The sequence below is a fragment of the Mytilus trossulus genome, chromosome 4, assembly GCF_036588685.1.
Source record: "Mytilus trossulus isolate FHL-02 chromosome 4, PNRI_Mtr1.1.1.hap1, whole genome shotgun sequence".
NCBI lineage: Eukaryota > Metazoa > Mollusca > Bivalvia > Mytilida > Mytilidae > Mytilus > Mytilus trossulus.
The window spans coordinates 92,781,515-92,802,339 of NC_086376.1; the positions used below are offsets into that span (position 1 = coordinate 92,781,515).

Consider the following 20,825-nt stretch of genomic DNA (forward strand, 5'->3'; position numbering starts at 1 on the left):
TTGTGTTACAAAGATGTAAGATATTCAGATATTTATACAGCGTAAATAATGTAACATGGCAGCCTTGTACAATTTCTTGGTAAGGGGATGAGACGGTAACTATATACTTGTATAATATCCATATCGTGGATTTTTTTTCTTAACGAAAAAACATGAAAAACTTTATCAGTTTAATACAAGCAAAACACAGTTTAGTTTCATGATTTATATTTCAACTGAAAATAAATGACAAATATTTTGTCATAACTGTGAATAAAATTATACATTTCGTAGAACATGACATCAATCTCATAAATAACAAATTGCTATACTACTTCATGCTTACTTACAAATGAAAATGATAGCAGTTAAAAACATACATCATCATGTATATATACAATACAAGTCTTGTTTTCAAACAGTTAAAATTCTGTTAGTCAGAACTGTATAATATGTGGATGTGGATTTCATGATAACCTTTAACCTTAAAAAATCTATGTAAAGCAAACCACTTTATACCCTGTTTCTCCATCAGTCTTTTTTTGTTTCAGTATTTTTAAGCCATTTAAATTTATGAGTTATCTCCCCTTAACAATACTTGAAATGTAGCAAATAATTATTATTTTTACATAGATATGTATTAAAATGTAAATCTTTGTAATATAGAAAACATGAAATAATATTTTTAGTAAGCTGTATTTATAACAGGTATACTTTGTATGGTTTAAAAAGAAAATGAACACCAGCCCAATTGCCCCGGGCTTGGTTTTTTTTTTATATGTGGGGTTATCTGTATTAATGAAATGAAGAACCAGACAGGGAAAAATCTTGTTCAGTCAAAGATTATGCAATATCCCCCCCCCCCCCCCCTGACAAATTTGAATATTTTTCAACCTTACTTAATCAGTCTTTATTTTTTCTAAATTGTTGCCATCATTTTTATCATCATTTATAAAGTTTTTAACTAAATCTATGAGCACTATCTGTGGTTTGATTTACAGAAATTACAAGATAGTGATTAACAAAAAAGAACACAGTAAAAAACAATTAAATATAACACAATGAAACACAATAAATATAACTAAATAGACATAACTTAAAACAATATTGCACTTAAGTAAATAATAAAATCAAGAAGCAATTTTGTTCACCAGGTTTTCAATTTTTGCAATGAATTATTTGATTTTACGAGTATCATAGTATTCTAAATAAAATACATGTCAAATGATAACCTGAAAAAGTTCATGAGTAGAAGAGATATATAAAGATTTATCAAGATATTAACCACAAAAGTCAGGAAATTTTACACTTTTTAAATGGGATTTTTAACTAACTTTATATCAGATAACATTTATCTTTAATGTAATTCTTGGTAAAAAAAGACATCAAAACTAAAATCCTACTTTCAGTTTCAGAAAGAATTTCCATTTGCGGTGTGTTAACCTTTACAAAATTGAGTTTTAAATTGTTATAATCAAATTATTCAAATCCTTTGAATTTTTCGTTTTGTTTAATTTAACCATCATTATATCCTCTCTTTTAAAATAGTCATCATTTCAAACAGAAAAGGATCTATATATATAAGTATCACAACTAACCATAGTTTGGTGAAAATTTATTCAACTTATCAAAATTGTACAAGAATTTGTTAACAATTGAAAATATTTTCTGAATGGACTTTTAATGGTAAAAAGTTTTGGTTTAAGGTGGTACCTCACACTACAGGGAGATAACTCTGTAAAGTCAGCTAAACGTTTTAATTACATTGTGTTGTAAAGGGAGTTATAAGCTTCTCAAAAATCAAAATTGGTGTTTGTCAAACTGCTATATAACCAGTGTAATTTTTCTGACAAAACGGTTGGTTCCAAATTTTTGAAATTTTTATATTTTTGTTAAAGGGTCAAAGTAAATAATTTGTCAAAATTTTATCAAAATTAAACGAGCAATATTAATTTTAGTGAAAGTGTTAGGTACCAACTTAAACTGGAATCAAAATAGAAAACAAAATACTGTTATATCCATATTGATTTGACTGAAAATTCAAAACCTACACCATAATGTAACAAGCAATTGTTCATATTTCATAAACTTTCAGCTCTTGAGATATATCTAAGCTGGATTTGAGTTGTCCATCAAAAGGGGACAAAAATTGTAATATAGATGGTGGATGAAAGAAGACGCACTGAAATCAAATGAAGGCAAAGCTTTTTGGCACAAAAACATAAGCGCCAAAATTAAGTAAAATAATAAATGAACAAAAGAAACAAAACTATAATACTGTTAGACTTACTGTCATGAATAGGCTTCACAAATACATAAATTTGTAGAACTAAATAAATGCTAAAATAGAAAATCTGAATCAATCAAATATGTAAATAACATGTAGTTCTACAGAACTTCACAAAACTTTAGACAACAAAAACAAAAACAAGTTAATTGAGACAAGTAATCAATAAATAAAATAACATGCAGATTGAAACAGTTCACTAATGCTTCATTGATCAAAAGCTCTAAGTGTTAAAAAGTCAATAACAAAGAATAGGCACTAAAATTGTTCCCTCTTTTCCTGGTCCAGAAAGTAATAAAACCAATCTATGCCAAAGCACTCTACAGTACTAAATGTATCCTGGGTTATCAGAATCAAATGGCGTACCTTCATCGTTGTTTTTAATTGGCTTGTATCTGACAACTGGTTTGGCTTGTGGGATATTTATCACAACAGTCTGAAAAATAAAGGAGAAAACTTTTGTTTAAATAACACAACCGAATTAATATAAGTTCAATTTGGTTAATTTCAGCTGTAGATTAATTATGTCAGAGTTGTTTCCCTTGTAACGTCTCTAACTGACTTGGACATAAATAATCATGTGGTCAGAGTGACTGATATTGCATATTTTCAATTGTTTAAGGAACTTTAAAGATATATTTAAAGACACATTTGTATCTAGTGAAGGAATAATATAAAATACAATAGACATAAATGTTCTACCGGTATATTCAGTATGAGTATATGAAAATAAATGAAGGTTTAGAATCAAATAAGATGATATAAGATCAGTGTAAAGTATTTCCAAATCTATCATTTGCTATATTCATATGTTGTGAACTTCAGATCCAAATCCTTATATACTTTTTTACATGCACTGCCAAGTTTTATAGAGGCAGCCTGGTAAACATGCAATAAAGCCTAGCCTATGCCTTTTTCTTAGATGCTTTTTCTTCATTTGCAATGCTAATGTAGACATATAAAAAACTGTTTGCAGTTATAACATTTTAGCTCCTAAATAACCCCATCCCTTAATGCATCATTAAAAAAAAAATGTTGTCCCCTTTTATGACCATAAAAATCTTTCTTTTGAATCTTTTTTTCACAGACAGCCGTATGGTTGCCCTTTCAAGCAAACAATATAAAATCAACAAAAATAAACATTTCAGAAATTCTATGATGGTTAAAAAAGTGCTTCTTAATGTTTATTAGAATTTCTGAGGGTTTTAGTAAAAGGTGCTTTCTATGTATACAGACATTCACATGTACTAGTCTCTTATGTGGGAAATAGTATATATTAGGAATAGTAGTATTGTAGAATTGTGACCATCCACCGGTTAATACAAGGAGAATTCATATATATATATACACTATAAACTTGGGTTGATGTTTAGACGAGTTGTATATACACTATAAACTATATAATTCACAAGATGCAGGTATTCACAAGGGTATGGATAATATCTAGCACAATCAGTTAGCTTTTTTATTGGTAAAAATTAATAGGTTTCTTCAAAAGTGACAACTACTTCCATGCAGTGATGGAAATTTAGGTCAGCCTGCAGTTTTCCCGAAGGACTGTCATCTTACTATTTTTATACTGACTACTTTTAATTATGTTTTTTGTTCATGCTGGATTCAAGGAATATTTTTGTTTTCACTTCTATGCTGGAGACAATGAATTCATACACTGGATGTCACAATATAGTAGTTATTCAAAAAACAGTGTTTTCTCAAACTCAGGTCAAGGTCAAATGAAATCTGTCAGGTCAACATTTTCATGCAATGAATTCACAAACCAAAATATTTTTACCTATAATATGCAATTGAAACTTAATTTTTTAGTGTTTTGAGCTACTCTGATTGTTTTAATCAAAATAATAATGAAGGCCGATAAATACAAAGTCTCTCTAAAAGTTTCAAAACTCAGTTCCAACCATTGCTCTAATAAATATCATTGTTGTAAACCAGGTCTATACTTTCTAGCAGGGGAATTAATTTGTATACCAGTCAATTATTCATATAGTTTAAGGTTCTAACTCCAGTGCATTTTAACATAACAAAGTTAATAATTCAACTAAATGTTATAGTTTACCTAAACTTTATTTATATCTTTAAAAAAGTCAAGGTCAAACCAAAGTTTAGTAATAATCTTTCACATTCAAACATGGTAGTCTAATTTTTTTTAAAACAAAAGTAAAAATTTATTGTAATTTATAATTGATTTTTAATAAATAAATAAACCACAAAGCATATGAGATTTGAATGACCTTGACTTTTTTCCAGACCACTCCATGCCTGTACCATATATATTTATACCTGAACATCAATCTATCCCTTCCTACAATAGTAATCCACGAAAATTCTGTATAGAAAATGATGTATATAGTTCATAAAACAGTAGAAGTCCCTTGGTTCCTAACTTCCATGAAAATCTTTTTGAAATGAAAACCTTTTACCAACTTTTAAATTTCTGAACACTTTGCCATCTGATTTTTGTGAAATAATGATGATGCTGTTATTCTTAAAATGGTATGTTCTAAAACATAATCAGTAAAAAACTAGTTGCCTATCAGCTCTTTCATTGGCCTTTGAACCTAGAACCACTTGCTATTTGATAAATCCATACCAGGCTCATTAAACTGCCCAGTGTAGTTCCTAAATAAATAGCTTTTAAGGTTAACTTAATTAAAGGTAAAATGTTAGCAGAGATGCTCACAATCTTATATAAAATAAACTTATTATAAATACCAGGATTAAATTGTGTATTTACGCAGGAGCATTTCGTCTATAGAAGACTTATCAGTGGCGCTCAAATCCAAAAATGTCAAAAAGGCCAAATAAAGCACATAGTCAAAGAGCACTGTAACTTCATGTTGGGATCTAAAGATTGAAATTTTCATTGAAACAAATTATATACTGCTGCAAATGTTTGCACCTGTCCTCAGTCAGGAATCTGATGTATAGTGGTTGTTGCTTGTTTATGTTATTTATACGTGTTTTTCGTTTCTTGTTTTTTTTTATATAGATAAGACTGTTTGAATGGCTTTAAACTAGTAATTTTGGGGCCCTTTATTGCTTCTTGTTCGGTGTAAGCCAAGGCTCCGTGTTGAAGGCCGTACATTGACCTATAATGGTTTTCTCTTTTAAATTGTTATTTGGATGGAATGTTGTCTCATTGGCACTCACACCACATCTTCTGATATCTATTTTAAGATTATGAACACAAGATGTACAATCTCTCTGAAGATAAACCACGCTAAGTAAAACTTCAAAACCCAATTACTGGTAAAAAAAAAAAGAATAGAAAAAAAATTCCAATCTCACCTTATGTTTTTGTTTCCTTTTAATAACCAATGTTACATTGCCTGGTTGTAAACCACGAAATATTTGGTGAGCATCTAATAATGACAGATTCTGTAACGATCTCCCATTCACCTCCAATATCATATCTTCTTTTCTGTTGGAAAATACCAGTAACATTAGATTATGGAAAATAAAATAGGCTTAAGGTATTTATTTAAAAAAACTAAATAGACTAATTATCTCTTTTGAATTGTTTTACATGATGATGATGGAAGTTTTTAACAACCTTGACTGGCTAAACAGCCCTTGCACAGTCGATTGTTTCAAATTTGTCGTTTCAGGTCCTTTTATAGCTGACTATGCAGTATGGGCTTTGCTCATTGTTGAAGGCTATACAGTGACCTATAGTTCTTAATTCCTGTGTCATTTGGTCACTTGTAGAGAGTTGTCTCATTGGCAATCATACCACATCTTCTTTTTTATAATTCTCATTAAAAAAGAATCTTGCCTAACAATATCTTTACAATATATACCAGTGAAGATGCTTCTCATTTAAATAATTCAAAAACTGAGGTCACAAGATCTTGATTGAGAGATTTGGGTTACATTTTCTTTATTCAATTGAGAAGCATGGGTGCTACCATGTTAATCCAACTGTGAAAGTGACAAATAACATCTCAAAACAGTCAATTAATGGAGTAAAGGGAGACAACTACGACATATTAAAGTTGTGATGCAAGTCACTTGATTTCCATAGACTCATCTATATATTAAAGCCCCTGGTTATTCAGTATGAACCTACTTGAGTCTTCCGTCTTTATAGACTCATCTATATATTAAAGCCCCTGGTTATTCAGTATGAACCTACTCGAGTCTTCCGTCTTTATAGACTCATCTATATATTAAAGCCCCTGATTATTCAGTATGAACCTACTTGAGTCTTCCGTCTTTATAGACTCATCTATATATTAAAGCCCCTGGTTATTCAGTATAAACCTACTTGAGTCTTCCGTCTTTATAGACTCATCTATATATTAAAGCCCCTGGTTATTCAGTATGAACCTACTCGAGTCTTCCGTCTTTATAGACTCATCTATATATTAAAGCCCCTGGTTATTCAGTATGAACCTACTTGAGTCTTCCGTCTTTATAGACTCATCTATATATTAAAGCACCTGATTATTCAGTATAAACCTACTTGAGTCTTCCGTCTTTATCTGCAGGGGAACCAGACTTGACGTCCTGTATGTAGATATGACTGGTTCCGTTATGGTCCCTTCTCATTAGTAAAATGCCTAATCCTATTCCTTGTTCTGTTAAGAAAAAATATAAAATCAAATCAAACTTACAAGAAATTTATATTGTGAAGAAAGAGTGCAATTAAAGTTCAACCATTAATGGGATATGGTCTTTCAGAATCCCTTTTATGCTTATTTCAGAGAACATAAAGATAATAGACATATTGCAACTTCAATTAACTAAATTTTAATCAGGTCATTTTTTGTAAGGTCAGAATTGTGCTTATTGATGTTCTTTAGCAACTGCGGATCTCTTGACACATGGAGTTTCATATAAAGTTTCAAATCGGATGGAATAAGCACACTAGTGTGAAGAAGGAAAAAGGTTTTATCTTTTCAAATGATTTAAATCTTTAAAAGAGAAAGGTCAAGTAGGTTTGTGAAGGCATGAGACTTAATTTTGTCATCTAATCAACAAATTATAAATAGTTATAAATAATATATTAAAATTTCTGCAGATCTATCAATATGTGTTTTCTTTTTTATATAAAAAAAGTGACAAACAATATTTCTTTGAGCCTTTTTATTCATCTCAAATACAAGTTCAAAAGATTAAAGGACAAATAACACAAAGATATAACAGATTACCTATGACTAATTTCCTGACATAAAACGGGTACAACATAAAAGTACATTCCTTGAGGTATGAAGACATTTCAGGAAATGCACTAATGTATTCCGTCCTCACGCTAATGTATTTATTCAGTCAGATATGAAACCTTAAGGGAATATGCGTCAGGGCTATTTTACACTTCTTAACTACCTCCAAAACAAACGAGTACACTGCCAGAAATGGTTCATGGTTACACATTAACATGATCAACATGGTGTCAGAGTTAAACTAGATTTTGAGAACTCAATTCTTAAATTTGTCATCTAGGTGAACAGAATAACAAAAATTACATCACAGAATAATATATCTTGAATTCTGTTTATAAAAACAACTTATAAACTCTGTGATAAAAGTATAAGAGAGCTAGAGGCAGAAAACGGACATGAGAACAAGTCAAATCATAGTAACTGATATTGTGTCAAAGAAAGCTTGAAGCTACTAAGAGCAAGCTCAAAGTAATGAACACAACAATCTCATATACTGGTGGCTGTGTTTCAGAGTATTGTCATGAACACTATAGTAACACATGACCTTTTATCCACCAATGGAAAAAAAAATTTTGCAATGATTAAATACACTATTAAAAGAAAATGACCTTTCAGAGGTGTTAAACTCAAACTGTAAGAGTAAACTAACAGTTTGATATACATATATCCACAAAAACATAATTATTTTTAACAATAACACCAATCTTTTAAACCTTTACTGACTATTTTTAAGCTTAATGAAAGATTTGAAGGACTATTTCCATATTTGATTGCTTTATAAATGATGTCAACACATGCTAGCTGTTGTTAATCATATTTGTTTTACATCAATTGATTTGTACATAAATCAGGTCATTAGTTTGTTTGTTTGTATTGTTTCACATTTGCCATTTCAGGGTCTTTTACAGCTTGCTATGCCATACAGGTTTTGCTCATTGTTGAAGGCTTTACAGTGATCTATAAGGGCTTACTTCTACTTAATTTGGTCTCTGGTGGATAGTTGTCTCATAGGCAATCATACCACATCTTCTTATTTTCATAATAGGATATAAAAATAAAATGAAGTGGATAGTGCATCAATATACCCTAACTTAAATCTATGAGTTGAATACAAAAACAAATGCTTACATTAATCTTGAGAGAGAAGTAGTAATTATGAATAGGAATGAATCTCTAATAGACCAATTACACAGAAAAAAAACTGCTTACAAAGAAAAACATCATCATTTAATTAGAACAGGAAAGAGTTGGTCTAGTAACACATAAAGAAAATATTTCCCTGTCATGCGAAAAAGTGTTTTAATCTGGCGTATATCTTACTTCCCTATTACATACATCAAGTATTTCTATTTTCTATTCTTTCCACTTGACATGAAAACTTTCAGTCATGGTTAAGTACTTAAGTGACACAATTACATAAGGACCATTACATATCAATTGAAACATCATGTCAAATTATTCTTTTTTCAATATAACTATTTCTATAACAATGATTTGTTTATGACCTTCATTTCAAAGTACAGTTTTAAGTTTGATTCTCACATTTTATACCAGTATGGCTTTAGAGTAGAACTTGAAATTATTCCAGAGCATAATAATTTGATAAGGATACGGTAGGTTTCCAGGAAAAAAGAAGACAAGGCAAACAACATTTTCACATAAGAAAACTGGTTATATAGATTAGCCTGTTGATTTTCCTGTTTGAATGGTTTCACACTAGTTATTTTTAGAGGCCCTTTATAGCTTACTGTTCAGTGTGAGCCAAGGCTACGTGTTGAAGGCCGTACCTTGACCTATAATGGTTTACTTTTATAAATTGTTATTTTGGATTGAGAATTGTCTCATTGGCACTCATACCACATCTTCCTATATATATATAATCGCCAATGGCAGTCAGCAGGGTTAAAGAACATCAGTTGTTCGACTTCGACCTGTTAGTCAAATGAGCTTTGTTTAAATATACTTTTTCACTTTTTTTGGTCTTTTGGAAAATGTTGTTTGTGTTGTATTTAGACCCTTCTACAACGAAATTTGTTTTACATGCACACGTATAAAAATTGCGGTTTTTATCCAACACAATCATAGGTTTGAACGTAGTTTTCAATTTAGACTTGTATGTAATATTGTATGTGTATATATACCCACCTTTTTGCAGTAGAATTTGACATTTGACATTTGGGTTGAGTACAGAATTAGGTCTCTGGTCCTCATCTTTAATAATATCTACTGGTAATCTTTTTACTCTCTCCTTTACTGTATGTGGTCTTATATGAATAGCATTTTTAGAATCAAAATTATCAGTATTATTCTTAGAATCCAAATGATCAGTTCTATTTTTAGAATCTAACTGATCCGTACTATTTGGCTTGTCCGTATCACTGTCCAATGAAAATATCACATTTGTTTTCGGAAGCATTAAATCACTGAAATCTAGTTTATTACACTGACTCTTTCCTTCAACGTCATCATAGAAGCCAGCAAATTCGTCTTCAATGTTCGTTAGATTTGTACAACTACTGTACGGTGAATGGCCTGGCGTTGAAACAGGACTTCCATCTGAAGAAAAATCGCCACCAGATATAACTCGTCCTCCTGTACGGAAGGGACTGAAAAATATACATGTACTTAATAAATTAGATTTACCATGTAGCAAGTTATAAATTGTTCTTTTATTTAAATTTCTTCCTACCACAATAAAGTTTGTTTGTACAGTGTTAGCTCTTAAAATTTATATTAAGCAAAGTGTCAGCTGAGCCCAATCTGTCCGGTATTGAAATAACAAATTGTCATACAGTTCTGTATTCAGTAGTGGTATTAATAGATGCACAACTAAAAATTACCAGGACATGTAATATTTCTAATGCATGAATAATATTCAACTGTTTAATCCTTTCCTCCATAATGACGCTTTTTGACGCCACCCCCTCTCCTCCATAATGACACCTTAATACATCAGTTGAAAGGCTTTGACTACAAAAAGTCTACATCAGACTTTAAAAAAATGTGTATCCAATATGAAAAGGACATTCATAAGAATATCTGATGTGAATTTTATTGATGAAATATTCGCTCTCACAAATTCACATTGCATTAATACTTTAAACCTGACAATTTTTTTTATTGAAAAAATCCTATGCGAATCAAGTATGTGAGAAAAAAAAATCCATGGAACACAACCTGGGCATATTTTTTTTTACTGTGGACTAGAAATGTTGTTTTCCAAAACTGAACTAAATCTGAATTCAAGTATAAAATACCTCAAAACCATAAACAAATCCATTTTCATCTTACCAACTTTTGACTTCCGCAGTAATATTTTTTTAGACAAGTTACCTTCTCTGTGTTAGGACATACTGGTACTCGGTCAAGCAAGAGGAACATAGATATGTAAATTCAAGAGGTACAATTTTGAGGGAAAGTTAACTATTCAAATTCTTTCTTTCCAAGACTAGATCATCAAAAAATGGTAACTTTTCCCCAAAATTAAACCGATCATATATTGATTTATCTTTTTTGGCTGCTCATTATTGGCTGAGTACCAAATGTCCTACCACAGAGTAGGAAACCTATCGAATAATTGTAGAATCTGGAGTCAAAAGTCTGTGATATGATAATGGTCTATTACTTCAACCTAGAACACAACAAACACAAGATGCTTTTGTTATTAATAGTTCATGATTTTGAACCATTTGACTCAAAGACAGTTTTGATTTTTTTTTTTAATAGTTTCTTGAATACAGAATACATCTTATAATATAACAATCAGTGATTGTTATTTGTTGAATTTTGCAAGTGAACAATAATTTATCACAATAATGCAGGTTACAACTGGACATAACTCGTTGATATAGAAATATTGAAATGTCTGCATGATAATAAAAGTGATAATTAAAGAGGCCATCTTCTGTTAGCTGAAGTCATCTATTGTTTTGTTTCATTTATGTTTTTTTTTTATTTCAAATTTTCCCTCTTACCACAAAAACCCTGCACATTATGATGTAGTGAAAAAACAGCTTCCTCATTTTAACATTAAGAGAGATGAACATTACTGAGAAAAGAAAATATACCATGTCCTCGGAAACCTCACCACAAATACATGTATATGTTATTGACCTAATTTCTGTCTCTTTCCATCAATAACATGTTTTATTATATTTAAACTCATGTATCTATTTTAGGAAAAGGTCATTTTTACTTGTAACTAACATAACTGTGAAGTTTATCGACTAAAATATATCAGCTGTATATCCAGTCTTCATGCTAAGCAAAATTTATTTTCAATTTTAGGTTTGACAATTTTACTACTAGTACATGTATCCTTGGTTAAGACATGATCATAAAAGAAACATTTACAGTATATCTTTCTATTAACGTTTAGTCTATAAAGACACTAGTTTGCATAACTTTAAATCAAACTATTCCAGAGTTTTACATAATGTATAGACACATGTCTCTAGATTTAAACTGTCCTTGACCTGGTGAAGTCTTTTTGTTTGGTTGTTGCCTCATTGATGACATATAAACATCTCCATTTATAAAAGAAATATATTTAGCTTCATACTGATAACTAATTTTTATGAAAATACACAGACAGGCAGATGGACTGGTCACAAACTATATAGCCCCTCTTTTTCAAGGTAAAGGGTATATACATAATATGTGTGCATGTGGCACCATGCTCTACTGGCTACACCACATTACCATGTTCAGTTCTAACTGAGAGTCCACACTAACAAGTTAAATCAAAACGTCAATCTGATAACAGACAAATGGACTAATGGACAGAATAACAGACATGAACTATAAAATCCCCCCTTTTTTACTGTCATAAGGTAGCACTCCACAGTTAGAAAATAAAATTAAAAATGAGCCCCAAAATGTTTTATCATCTCCTATTCTTGGATTTCTAATACATTAACCTTACTGTTTGTGTTGTACATGTGCATATGTATGTAATCAGTATCTTCCATAGATTTGATTTTCAAAAGTTAAAAGGGTGAAAATAAATTCCTTTTATCTGTATCCATGGCAACATTCTGCATTTATTTCCAATAAAATATGGCAAAAAGGGGGGTGAACATGTCTCATTTCCCCCCAAAATTTGGATCAAACTAGAATTTCAATGCCTTTGAGTGATACCTTTTTAGAAACTGTTTTCCTAAATCTTCCTAATGATCAAATAAAAAATGGGTGTCTTTCGCCTCATTTTTTCGTAAAATCCAATCACAAAGTTCATGCGATAAAAAGTTGGAAAAAAACATTTCAATAATTGCCGGACCAATGTATGGTAGGGACATGCTAATACGGACTGTCATACAGAAAACAGCCTATATTACATACATTACATAACCTTGATGATCATATAAACCCAATACAAAGGCTATTTTAATACTCAGCTATCCAAAAATGATTTTTATTGCACACTAGCTCTCATATTTTAAAAATCCACAGGGGCCAAAATGCGAAACTACACACCTAACTGTGGAGTGCTACCTAAGTAGGGCTTGTGCTAAGTTTTGACATTCAGTTTGTTTTGTTTTAAACATTGGCAATGTAAACATTCCTCAGCAACAAATGGCCTTGACCTTAGATCAAGTAATGGCAATAAACTTCTACATGTATTTATCATAATATATATTTCCATCATCAATATTGTAATAACACTATGTCATTTTCTGTTGTTGATTAGAGGATTTGACTGGTGACAATACTGTAGTATAATGTATACAGATATCATACAGTATTTATATTGATTGTATATAGATCAAGAACATCTGTTGCTGTTATGATTCATACGACCATTTAATCCAGTCATAACAATTTTGTATGAATTTTATTATGTACATTTCTGTTTAGATTAAAAAAAACAGTCACTTTATCATTTTTTTGTATGCAACAGTTTGAAAAACATGTTGAATCCTCTTATTTATTTGATTTGTGTTTTGTTAGAAAGAAACTTATTAAAAGAATAGCTTGTTCCCAGTAGACATGACCAAACATCACGATCAGGCTCTTGTGATAAGATTTATGAAGTATAGTTATGACTTTATATAAGCCTGACCTTTAGCTCAATAAGTGATTATATGCAAATTAATAGAAGTACATGTATTATGGTATTATAGTCTTTGTGTTTATTTAAATGAACTACGTAAATGCATAAGAATACCTATTTGTTAAGCTGCAACACATATTTTCCCCTAATAGAAGTTTTTCTGGAATCTTTGTTATAAACAATACCATACTATTAATTCCTGTTGGAACACAAATTGTATATGCTTATTCTGTATGGAACACAAATTGTATATGCTTATTCTGTATGAAACACATTCAAATAATAATAATATTACAGAATATTTCCTCCACTTTGAATTTATATCATGAAGGAACTTCTTCTTCATGACATCTTGAATATATTTTTATAATGAACACCACCCTCTTCAAGGTAATTAGTTACCTGTTTGACCTTGACCTGACTCGTCTTCGGAATGTGAAGGACACAGGACCCCGCTGTAACCTTCTGAACTTAGCAAGTGCTTCTTTGTGTGTTAAACCTGTTACTTTAAAACCATTTACTTCCAAAATTTCATCACCTGAAAAAATAAAAAGCAATCTATAGTATAAGAACATCTAATGCATAAATACATTATTTAAAGCTAGGTTTTCACCAATATCTTTAATTATTTACATAAACTTTAAAATTTCTGCATGCATTTATTATTGAACATTTGACAAAAAAGTGAGATCGATTATTTCAATTTCAGGAAATGTTGCATACAAGTAATGCTATCAAAATTTAAAAATGATTTTATAGTTTTTTTTCTTTTTTCGCAAAATCCTTCCCATTGATCTCAGAAACTCTAAGGTCAATCTTTTATCGCCCTCATATGATAATGAAGATTAAAAAATTAATAAAATTACAATAAAATCCTCAGAAAAGTTTGACATTTTACCCTCTTTCATATTTCCATCTTCTGCTATGAGTCCCCTGGGTAATATTCTCCTGACAAAGATCCCTAGATTTCCTTTCTCTGAGTCACTGCCGCCAACAATAGTAAAGCCAAGACCCTTTCCTCTAGCCCCTTTATTAATCGTGATAGACTGTGGTAGGTCGTAGTGATAAGTTTTTGCCTTTAACGTCTGCTCTCTGATGGCACTCTCCGTTAGTTTGTCCTCTGATTGGTCAGATGGTCTAGAGAATTTCTAAAAATCATTAAAATTGGTTATTTATTTTACTATTTATCATTGATATCTAATTTTAACATATGCCCTAAAAAAATTATCAATGTTAATCGTTTCAAGATTATTGAAAACAAAGAAAAATTGTTTTAAATGAAAAAAAAAGAAAAATAGTAACTGCGATTTTCAGTTCAGAAAACAATTATAATAAGATGACCAGGCAAAATGCTATTAAATAAGAATTATTGAATCAAATGATTTATATCAATATTTTAGCTTTTCTATGATAAATTTTAGTATATAAATTTGATGTTTTATCTTGATAGCTTTCAAGCATTCTTAAAATGTGTATCAAAATTGTAGCTACTATTGCTTTAAGTGTGCTAGCAACTTGCTAAAAACATTTCTACTTCCAATTTAAAAAATTTGCATTTGTTTATTCTCTCAGTATGTTTTGTTTAAATTCATGTTTTCATTGATGTCTTCATTTTACAGAACTTTTATCAAGATAACATATCTTAATCATTTCTTATAGTCTCTATATTCACATCATGATAAAAGCTAATTAGAACAGTCTGATTTTGATCAAATTACAATATCATAATAATAAGAATGCTTTGCTTTAATTGTGTTAGACAGTTAAAGAATCTTATAGAAAGATTTTAGCAAAAAACTTCTATTATTCATAAATTTTTACTGAAAAACTTAATCATACAAATTGTTCATTCCTTTAGCTGTTCTTTGTATTAAATCGTATTCAGCTGTTAGACATAGCTTAATAGATCACTGACAAGCTTTTAGAAATCAAGCAAGCAATTGATGGCATCTTATATTATTAGAGACTCAGACTCAATAAAAGCCTTGAACAATTTGAACAAATAAATTCAAATTACAAATGTCTATTGATCTCTGATGATTGTAAGAAGAAAAGAATTAAGACGCATTTAAATGACAGAAAATACTGTTCTTAAAAGTTTTCTGGAAAAAGATACTTTGTACCTAAAAGATTAAAGTGTTAGTAGAAAAGAAAATATTGATTAAAAAGAAAAAAGGAAACTTTTTTATGTTTTATGCACATATAAACCAAGTTAGTTAGTCAGAAAAAGAATACTCCTCTGGAAAAAAGTATGAGATGGTTAGTAGCATTAGAAGAAATACATTGTTGAATGAAGAATTAAACCCATTTATTCAAATGTAACTCACAAAATCCTCTATCTTACTAACAACACTGCCTACTAGACTTTTGTCTGCGAAGATTTCCTAAAGATGTTAAACAATTAGAATCAAAGTAAAAGTCATTTTATAGAAGTTAAAGAAATAAGTTCATTTTGGCTGTCTATATTTTACCTCTCCAGGATAAGATGAACTGACTAAGGTAGCAGTCTGTTTTGTATGATCATTGCCATTTTGCTTACTGGGTAGTTTCTTCTGTTACCAATACTAACAAGAGTTAGTGACTTTTTCAAACTTTTACAACATGTATTGCTGTGTGTTGTTCTTTTTATTCAACATTGACTAGAGGTAAGGGAGGAAGGTTGAAATCTCATGTAACAAGTTTTACTCTGTCAAATTTTTGTGCTGGTTCCAAGTCAAGAACCTCAAGCCTTAGTGTTAGTCATGTGGTTTTTTTTTTTTTTTTTTTTTTATTTTTATTTATGTTTCAGAGTTTAGTGTGGTGTCCATTTTGCTAAACTAGTATGATATATGTTATTGCTCAGGCTCCAGCTGAAGCCCATCTCCAGTTGCTGGATGTTCTAGCTGCATAGAAGAACTACTGGTGGCCATTGGGTTGTTTACTGCTTTATGGTCAGATTGTTTGTCTCTACTTTGACACATTCCCTGTTTTTGTTCTATATTCTACATGTACTTTTTTCTACATTATATGTATGGTAAACTATTTGTATGGGATGATTGAAAAATTTATATGACTGAAACAATGTACAGATTTGGTTTCCTTCAACATAAATAAACTTAATCCATCAAATTTGTATTTGACTTACTTTGTGCAAATGATTCTGTAGCAATTGAATGATCACGCTAAATTTCAATATTGTACCATTCTAAACATGATAAATAAAGTTACCTCAAATAATTCTTCCCACTTCATGACTGTACCATGTGGAGTTTCTGCCGTCAGATCAGGGATTTGTTGAGTCATGTCCGCACTTCTGGTGGCAGGTTTGCAATCTTCGATACTTTGAGAGCCACTGGACATGGACGGTAAGGTGCCACTTCTTTTAATCTATAGAAAAACAAAGGTTGCAATTGAAATTTATGTTGTCTGCCAGAACAGTATGTAAGACACAATATACAGGATAAATGATAAAATTACTTAAAGGTTAAGTTCAATGATCAGAACTAGTTCTATTAAATAAAGGCAGACCAAACTGTACAATTTCTGGGACCATTTTACTTTATACGGTTTCCAAAAATCTTTTATATTAAATAATGACATGGTAAACTAACTACATATAATTGAATTCTAGCGTTAATTAACCAGTGACTAATCAAAGGGATACTTGGCCAGCAGTGCAGTCAAACAACAGCAAAGAAAAATGCAAAAAAGATACTGCAAATGAAAAAAAAAAAAAATTGGTGAAACTGTGTCCATGGGAAACAGTTGATGTCCCTGCTAGTCTATCATATAAAATTATAAAGGGACTTAACTGAAGAATAGTGAATTTGATGCTACCCATTGTTGAGGAAATGATAATAGTCCATTGGAAGGGGATGATAAATGGCTGACCCGTGTTAAGATAGAGCCATATCTCTTACACATAAGACACCCTTGAAGATTAAAAAAAGAGCAGGCTCATACCGCTACAAGGCAGCACTCCCTGCCACAAAGAAGAAAGGGATTAATATATGTGCAATAACTTATTTCCCAATCCACTATAAATAAATATGATTAAACTAAGTGTAAGAATGGGGTGAAAAAATCTGTATTTTTCCATTTGTTAAGGGGCATAACTCTATAATCTTGACCAGTTTAGGGGGAGGGGATGTACATACTTTAGAAGCTATAACAAGGACCAGTTTAGAGGGGGGAGTGTGGTACATACTTTAGAAGCTACAACAATCTGGACTAGTTTAGGGGGGAGTGTGGTACATACATTAGAAGCTATAACAAGGACTAGTTTAGGGGGGGGAGTGTGGTACATACTTTAGAAGCTACAACAATCTGGACTAGTTTAGGTGCTTGTCTCATTACTTCCACAGCTTCCTGGTGTGTTAAACCAATCAAACTTTTCCCATTTATCATCAACAATTCATCTCCACGTTTAAGTCTTCCATCTCTGAGAAATAGAATAAAAAACATACAGTTGACTTCTTAATGATGAAGATCATCAATTAGAATAGATCTTCTTCTTATTTTATTAGAACACTAAATACTTTTACTTTATGAATGTATATAACCTCCTTGATATACCTAAGGATAAATTGTAATATTACATACATCATATATTTTAGAGTTTAAGATTAAATTTAGGCATAAAGATTCACATGAAACTATATATTTATACATGCCATAAAGCATACACTATTGTAAGATGTAAGATATTGTAGGGGTGAATTGAAAGTAATAATGGAAGCACACCAGCCTGTCAATGCATCCCCCACATGGACCTCATCTAACCAAATAAATAAAACCATAATTCAATGATAATAAATTGTGCATCTTTATAGACCTATAAAAGTTCTATACTTGAGAACAAATGGCTAATGGAGCAGTGTAATGGTGTGCTCATGACACCCCCCCTTTTTTGTGATTGACAAAAGTGGCATCATGGTGATTATAATTTAAATTTTGATTAAAAGTAGAAAGTTGGTTGCATTTCTTACAAAGTGTAAAAAATACTTTGAGCTGAAATGCGACAAGTTTTACTACTCAAGTGAATTTAAATCTTTGACAGTTTGAAAATTGTCTGCCTTTTCAGCGTAACTGGTTGCGGGAGAGAGCAATGAAAATAGGGAGCTAGGGTTACTGAAAACATTTTAGGTTCAACAGTCAAAGTGTCAGAGTAGACTCAAAGGATTATATAATATCACTGATGCAGGTGCAGTGTAATTCAAAATTAAATATTCATGTGATGGTTGTCACTTTCGCTCCGAGACATCCAAGAAAAATCTAATTGGATCATGTGTAACAATTTACATAGCAACTTCCGTTATGACATTAAATAAAATTAAATTTTTGAAATATTTTTAAACTTCGTATTGATGACACCCTCTGAAAAATATCTGGATCCCCAAGCTGACCAAAAGATGATTTCTAGTCTTTAGGTTTTGTTTGGACGACATCCTCGAAAAAAATTCTGGATCCCCTTTGCTGACCTTTAGACGCTTTTGTTCTTTGGGTTTCCGTCTCACTGACACAACATCTTTTTATTCATATGATAAAGTACTTGACCTATAAGTATTATGGATATGACCTTGGTATATTTAAAATTCAGACCTTTTTGTAAATACTTAATTTTGTGGTAGAAAACAATTTTGCTAAGTGATTTATTAAATATTTTTGTAAGAATATGAGTCTTTGTTTTGTTGTGAACTGGTGAAAAACCTTGATTTCTCAGTGAAATAAACTTATTTGTACTTTACTGAAATAATATATAATATTTACAAATCAGGAAGTGTATTACAGAAATATCTACCCAAAGGCTAAAATGTTTTGGTCTACACTAGTATTTAATGTTCATTTTCCCATAACGCTAAAAGTATTAGTCATTTTTGTTGCTACTGAAATCCAGACAAACACCCAATAGGTTTCAATTATGGCCCCTTATTTTCCCCAAAATTTGAACATACATGCATGACTAGTGGTGGTTAGTTAATTCATACTGTAATATCAGTGAAATGAAATTAACCTTATCCATGCATGTTCTTTATTTTTGTTACTAAGTTTCATTATATACTTCTTTTCAATTTTCCAGAGTACAAAATAAGACCAGAATTTGTTGCTGTCAGAGAAAGGACTATGAACTCCTCTTGTGACTTCCATATGACATAACTGCCTGGCAAAACAGTAGACAGTAGTAGGGCTTGGAACCCCCCTTTTTTTGACGATCAATGCATTTGAATGGGGACATGTGGTTGAAACCCCCTTTCTTCTGGGTTGGGACCCCCCTTTTTTCAAATGACTGGATCTGCCCCTGTAACCTGCATCTGTTTTGCACCATACAAGTTTTAATGAGCATTCTGTTACAGTGATAAAAGCTTTCATCTAAACATTCAAATGTTATGACAATATGTCAGTGTCCTTTTCCTTACTGCAATATTACATAAGAGTTATTAATTGACCATTACCTAACAGCTGCTCCTCCTGTTGTAACCTTGGCTACAAATATTCCTAGATCTACCTTCCTCGAGCCTTTACCTCCTCCCCCACCCCGACTGCAATGACCATTACCTATCAGCATTACCTATCTCCTCCTGTTGTACTCTTCGCCACAAATATTCCTAAATCTCCCTTCCTCAACCCTTTACCTCCCCCACCAAGACTGCAATGACCATTACCTATCAGCAGCTCCTCCTGTTGTTACCTCTGCCACAAATATTCCTAGATCTCCCTTCCTCGAGCCTTTACCTCCAGCAATATGTATTCCTAAACCTGTCTCATCTTTAATCAGATGCATTTTTGTCACAACTCTCTGGAAAAAAAAATATGATAGAAATGATGATACATGTATAACGAAATATGTATAGTTTTATATTTTCATCAATCACAATATGGAAACATTGAAAGCATTCTCCATGTTCTCTGAGGCCATACTACCGTATCATATTGTTAAGGAGGCTCACGGGTATAAAATTTTCAGAAAAAAATCAAACATTTATTTTTCATTACAAACCTTATTAATTACCTTTAGTAGTTGTTACTTTATCATATGGTACAAAAATCATTCCAAAAACTCAATACATGTTGGCCCAAGGTGACTTTTAAAATGTAGATATCATTGAAAAAGATCCAAATTATCTCCCTATGGTGCAAAAATGCAATTTTTTAGCATAAAAATTGAAATATCTTTTTTAACTCATTGGTGACCTATATTTTTTATTATTGCTTTCTAATAAGCTGTACATAAACTAAATAATTGTAAAATTTAAGCGATTTCTGTAATTTAGATCTTTTTTTATTTCGATATTACCGCTATTTCTCCTATTAGTTCAACAGAAAAAATGGACATTAACAAAAATGT

At 31.1% G+C, this 20,825-nt stretch overlaps 1 protein-coding gene across 1 annotated transcript in view; it reads right to left on the bottom strand.

Moving 5' to 3' along the window:
• The window catches only part of LOC134716916 (uncharacterized), an 84,107-nt gene that overhangs the window by 43,901 nt on the left and 19,381 nt on the right, over nucleotides 1-20,825 (bottom strand). The window contains exons 4-13 of the mRNA XM_063579933.1: nucleotides 20,143-20,276; nucleotides 17,789-17,921; nucleotides 16,709-16,867; nucleotides 15,973-16,053; nucleotides 14,400-14,649; nucleotides 13,904-14,039; nucleotides 9,595-10,055; nucleotides 6,750-6,864; nucleotides 5,573-5,705; nucleotides 2,596-2,702 (exon numbers count right to left, since the gene is read on the bottom strand). Coding sequence (XP_063436003.1) covers nucleotides 2,596-2,702; nucleotides 5,573-5,705; nucleotides 6,750-6,864; nucleotides 9,595-10,055; nucleotides 13,904-14,039; nucleotides 14,400-14,649; nucleotides 15,973-16,053; nucleotides 16,709-16,867; nucleotides 17,789-17,921; nucleotides 20,143-20,276 — 1,709 coding nt within the window. The remainder of the gene's footprint in view (nucleotides 1-2,595; nucleotides 2,703-5,572; nucleotides 5,706-6,749; nucleotides 6,865-9,594; nucleotides 10,056-13,903; nucleotides 14,040-14,399; nucleotides 14,650-15,972; nucleotides 16,054-16,708; nucleotides 16,868-17,788; nucleotides 17,922-20,142; nucleotides 20,277-20,825) is intronic.